Source organism: Chaetodon auriga, chromosome 1, assembly GCF_051107435.1.
Source record: "Chaetodon auriga isolate fChaAug3 chromosome 1, fChaAug3.hap1, whole genome shotgun sequence".
In the NCBI taxonomy this organism is placed as follows: Eukaryota; Metazoa; Chordata; class Actinopteri; order Chaetodontiformes; family Chaetodontidae; genus Chaetodon; species Chaetodon auriga.
Window position 1 is genome coordinate 8,985,279 of NC_135074.1, and position 5,751 is coordinate 8,991,029.

At 47.0% G+C, this 5,751-nt stretch overlaps 1 protein-coding gene across 1 annotated transcript; it reads left to right on the forward strand.

Moving 5' to 3' along the window:
* The first annotated feature begins 458 nt into the window (after positions 1 to 458).
* Positions 459 to 3,637, forward strand: LOC143329325 (growth arrest-specific protein 1). The gene has a single exon (XM_076745203.1). It carries the CDS (start codon positions 1,074 to 1,076, stop codon positions 1,824 to 1,826), a length of 753 nt encoding a protein of 250 aa, XP_076601318.1. The 5' UTR covers positions 459 to 1,073; the 3' UTR covers positions 1,827 to 3,637.
* The last annotated feature ends 2,114 nt before the right edge of the window (positions 3,638 to 5,751 follow it).

The following is a 5,751-nucleotide window of genomic DNA, read 5'->3' on the forward strand; positions in this document are numbered from 1 at the left end:
ACGACGAGGCAGTTATCACAGAGGTTTCCCTCTGCTGCGTTTATGGTTAAAAAGGAACAGATTTGTTTGTCCGCGCTGAAAATTGGAGCAGTGAAGTTGCAGATGTGAGCTTCCTTCAAAGGAATGCGTTTTGCAAGCCCCCCTGCCTCCCCCCTTCCACTTGTGTTTTGCTACAAGAGAAGAGGGGACCACACAGATCCTGAGTTTCATGCAAGGAAATCATAAACATTTTCACCCAGCCTATCTCGTCATGTACGGAGAGGATTTGTGCGCAGAGCTGTGCTGCTGCTGTAGGCCTGGAAATGGGTCCCACGGCTGACTCCTCAATGACGACCAATCGGTGGCCAGGATTGTAAATGAGAGAGGGAGAGAGGGGGGGAGGAAAACTTTTCTTTCTTTTTTTCAACAGAGGGAGGGGTGTTGTGGGGAAATGCTCGGCGGACCGTGAAGCGTAACAGCAAGAAGAGGGACAAAGACGCACATAGCGGGGCAAACTGCGACAGTAAGAAACCTCTTCCAGCTAAATCAAAAATCATCGGAATGCGTGGATGGATGTTGGAACTGGTGGAGCTGGGAAGAGGAGTCGAAACTAACAACGGCGAGAGAGATGAGTTCAAGTGTGCTCACTAAGTTGCGGACAATAACTGTGGTTAGAGTGCGCGTTAACTTTGGATAGCCGCGCGGCGCGTTTCAGTGGCCACCTCAGATCTGCAGCGGTGGCATGGAGTAGACACAAGCTGCACTTTGGAGGATGATTTCCCACTTTTGAGCGGACATGCTTCCCGGAATGACTGCTCCTGTGCCGTTTCTCTTTTTTGCAGCCACGCGTGGTGATTTCCCTGAGTCAGATCCTCTGTCCCACTGTTGCAAAGCTCACCAGGAGGCAAGCTTAACTTACGTGCAAGTTTGCGGATAATTTAGTGTATTTTCTTCGACTGGTAACAAACTGGTAACAAAACGCATGTATGGAATACTTCTGAACTACAGTCTGTGAGTTTCAATGCGTAAATTGTCCTGATCCTAATGTGCCGGTGGAGAAAGTGCCCGTCACCGAACTAGAACTCCATCCAAGCATGAAATGTTGGTGCAGCGCCCTGGCACTTCTCCCATGGGTGCTGGTGGCCTTAGATGCCCAGCTAATCTGCTGGCAAGCGCTCCTTCGGTGCCACGACGAGCCCGAGTGCGACCTTGCATATAGTCAGTACTTGGCAGCTTGTGAGGGAAACATCAGAGGGACGCGCAGGCAGTGTCCGAGCCACTGCATCAACGCGCTGATAAGACTCAACCACACCCGCAGCGGGCCAGACCTGGAGACCTGCGACTGTGCCCAGGACCTGGAGTGCCTCAGCGCCAAGCGAACCATAGAGCCGTGCCTCCCTCGCAGACACCCGAGCGACGCCGGGGGGATAGGGTGCATGGAGGCCCGGCAGCGCTGCGAGGAAGATAGTAACTGCCACACCTCCCTCACGGCTTACTTGTCATACTGCGGGCAGCTGTTCAACGGCAGGAAGTGCTCCTCCAAGTGTAAAGCCACCATTCAGCAGATGCTGTTCATCCCAAATGGCATGCTGCTGAACCGCTGTGTTTGCGATGGGGTGGAGAGGCCTTTCTGTGAAGTGGTCAAGGAGAACATGAGCAAGCTCTGTTCCATAGGAGACCACAGTGTTATTTCAGACCAGCCTGATGTGGATGACATGTACGAGGATGAAGACTATGAGCCTAAAAATGACAGAGAGGAGGTGTACACCGATCACTCCTCTGCTTCTCAGAGGTCATCCAGCTGCATGGCGCTCCTGTTCCTTCCTCTAGCTCGGATACTGTACTGAGACGATGCTTGAGACGTGTCGGATTTATAAATGACGGTGTGAAATATCTCTGAGTTGGGATGGAATCGGTGATTTGCTCAAAGACACTTCAGAACAGGACTGGAAGTCAGGTCTGCTGGTGAAGGGATGCCACTTTTTCACCCTCGGGCCTCCCTGCCATCCCCTTTAGTTGCAGGGTGACAGTGAGCGCAGGATGATTTGTGTAGGCTTTCCACAGTCGTACAGTTTGCATAGTAATGCACACCTCACTCAGGAAAACTGCATTTTTTTGGCTTTGTGATTCCAGTCTTCCCACAGATGGCCTTACGGCGCTCAGTTGTAGGGAAGCCTGCCGTCACAAATGGCAAAACAATTCTTTGAGGTGATGATGAGAGGAAGTGAACCGGGGCAGACTTTGTTGCAGGGCATTGGCATTATGTGTGCCTTTAACCAGCTCCTGTTTGTTTGGTTTCAATGGTACTTGGAGTGTGCCTTTATTAAGACTTTAGACAAACATGGGACTCGTCCAGCCTCTGTTTGCTCTGCTCTCCATTTCGGGGGCCTCTGCATTGTTGCAGCAACCACACTTCAAATATTTGTGGGAACAGTCAAAAGACAGGCAAGGGTGTGGGATCAAGTACTGAAATTAAGTGAAGTGCCTCTCCAGCACTCTGTCTGGGGCCCCTCCCCCATATGAGATTGTTTTATTGGACTTTTCCTGAGACACCCCCCCACCGCTTCTTCTTCCTCTCTACTGCCGGCCCCCTTTCACGCCTTTAAAAGACCCCTGTCTTTATTACTGCTTTCACACTGCAGCAACAAGCCAAGAAAAGCTGTTTGTTGCTGGTGCGAATAGGTCAACATATCATACCTGTCCACAACACTGCTCATGATGAGAAGTTTACCAGCTCAGCATTGTGGCTGAATTTAAGATTTTACACATGCTGTGTAATGCCAATGGAAGCTGCTGAAGTAAGTTTTCATGAAATCATCACACAAAGAATATTACATTTAATGCTTGTTAAAGATTGCAGGACCAAGCATCAGGTCGTACTCTGCCTCGCTGAATCTGCAGTGCAGCAACACCACAATCGCTGAACATGGCAGCATCACATCAGTGTGTGAACAGGATCAACAGTGTACTCGCTCATGAGCAGTGGTCTGGTATGAATGCTCAGACATGGGTGAACGGATGAGATTCTGTGTCCCAGAGTGTTTGTTAAAGGAGCATGAGAGTGAAGGCAACATGTAGACACACAGGATCGACACTGACAGATAAAACTACAGACAGAACTCTAATTGAAACAAGAGGTCGAGTCCAGTTCACAAATTCCCGACGAGGTTTTTCTCCTCTGAAAATGTACTGTGAAGGCTTTTATTTTGTTCGTGTTGAGACTGCATATTTCTGAAAAAATGCATCACCTTCATTTCAGTTCTGTACAGCTACAGAGCAGCAGCTAGCAGGAAAAAAGGGAACGCAAAAACAAGGTTTTGTTAGTATGGATCACTTGTAGTGAAGCTGCCAATTTGTGTTTTCACCGCTTGAAATTGTGTCAAAACTAATCTCTTTGTTTTGTTTTCAAGTCTTGGAAAAATGTCAATAAATGTTAAATTATGAAGCTAGAATACGAAGAATGTGTATATATTTTACAATGATATGCAGTAAAATAAGCCAGTGTCTGCCCACCGTCACTTGCTTTTCACACAATAGACACACGCGAACGTTGCTCAGATTTTGATTTAGAGTTTTCAATTTTTCATCTCGTCTTGTGGGAACATAGCAGTAAACACTTCAGAGCAGTGGGAGGGTGAGTTTTATAATAAAATGTTCATGAACTAAAGTTGTGTAGTGATGTGATTTGTCCACACAGAGCTCAAGAGAGTGTCTCTAACAAGTCTCAAAGGCCCTGTTAAGCTCGATTTTGAATCCACGTCACGAGTGAGTACAGATCTCTCAATCCTACATTTTTCTGATTGGACATGAACCGAAAGTTCAGGGGAACTTTCATGAATGTTTTTCATGAAATGTTGATGGAGGTATATGCTTCAGTAGAGCTTGGGGAGGAGGCACATTAAATCCTCATTTAAAAAGACTTCTGAATTGCTAACAACCTTATAATTTGTTAGCAATTTGAAGACAAGCTTATTTTGCCAAATTCTTGAAAAGTCTCGGTTTTGAAGATGGGTTTTTAAGCGGTGATACTCCCCATATTAGACTCACTTCATAAGATATTTATATGTTGCCTTTTTAAGGCAGTTTCTGAATGCCTAAAACAGGTTATTGTTTGAAAATGTCAGTCTCAAGCCAGCAGACTGACTCCACAGTAAAGGCTGCGTGTGTTTCACTGTCTAATATTTAAGGGATTAGGTCAGTGTAACTGAAACCTGGAGAGGAATTTTAAGTGTCTGGTCGTTGGGCAATAAATCCTCATTGGAGCAAAGAAGACAAATGAGGACTCAACTTACAATTTAGGCTCAAGTTGTAATTAAACCACTATGGAGGAAGGCAGAGACACAGCCAGTGGAACATGTCATTTGATCCGACTGAGCAGGTATCAGAAGGACTTGAACACTTTACTCACAGTTTATTCACAATCCCTGTGACTAACCAAAACTGTAATAAATCAACGGTTTCAGAGCAAGAAACCATTTGGGGCTTGTTCCACACTTACTTTGGTATTTACAAGTCATTAACAAACTGTAAAAGAGTCATTTAGCATCACAGCTAGGTGTGAGGTGTCCACCTGCTCTGCAAATGTAACCTCAGTCACGTCCAAAAGGTCCAAAAATGCAGCAGCAAGACAGGAAAATTAATTTTCCCGCAGAACAAGAAGAGATTTAATTAAAGCAATCAGAGGTGTTCCACATCTCTGCACACCGTCAACTGCTACCTTTGATTAAAAGACAGATGTCTACGACCCATATTTGTCAGGATGTCTCCAGCCCTGCGTGACAAAACAGAGCCACATGCGATGTCACAGGTGGAAAATCTCCACGCCCGGAGAGCTCTTCTGCACAGCTTCTCCTGATTTGTCGTTAACCACAGGAATCCTCCAGCGCTTCCAACTGTCTGTTGTGTCATAAGAAACATGGAGATAGAGCAACAAAGTGGCCTGCAGTTACAGTATAGCATGACTCCTTCTAGATTAGCTAGATTGCCTTTGGTCCAATCTGTCTTAACCATTGCCATGCATCTTAAAGTCCTCCAACATAACCATTCCGTCCCCTTCAAATCCCCCCCCACCCCCCACCCCCACCCAGATTCTGGGAGCAAAATCAAAACAAACATGAGCAGAGCAGCCTTGGGGAGTTGAGAGTGTGGAGGGAACAGGGGCATACAGAGGCAGCACTGTGCTGGAGCCCATTTTCTAAATTATCTTTATTCAACATTTCTCTGAAACAAACCCCCTCCCCCCCTCGACCCCACTCTCCCTTCACCGCTCCAAAGTGGGAGTGACCCGGCGATTTAGGAGGCTCTTGTCTCTTATAGGTACAATGTTCCATTCATGATAAGCATCGAGCCACAGTGAATGGCTGACCTGCTCTCTGTTTTCAGTGCAGGGGGTGCCGGAGTCAAGGGTTCCTTCGGGTCTAGAACATAGAGACTCTTCTTTATAGGTGACGTTGATGCCAATAAGACTCGACCGCTGTCCCATTAACAGTATCAACAGAGCCAGAGAGGCAGAGAGCCTGGAAGGGGAAAGGGCAATGAGTAGTGTTGTTGGAGCTGCAGCAAAATGGAGGCCAATTACAGCCACAATGCCGTAGGTTGTGGTTAGGGGAAGGAGATGGAGGAGGGGTTGTCTTGGAGGATGAGGGTGGTGGGCTAATGTTTCCATTTCAGAATCTTCCTCTCTGGGTTGCATTACTGTCAGGATATTCTCTGCACTTTGGGGGGGCAGAGCTCCCACAAACAAGCAGCAAAGCAAGCACAAGGGTCAAATCT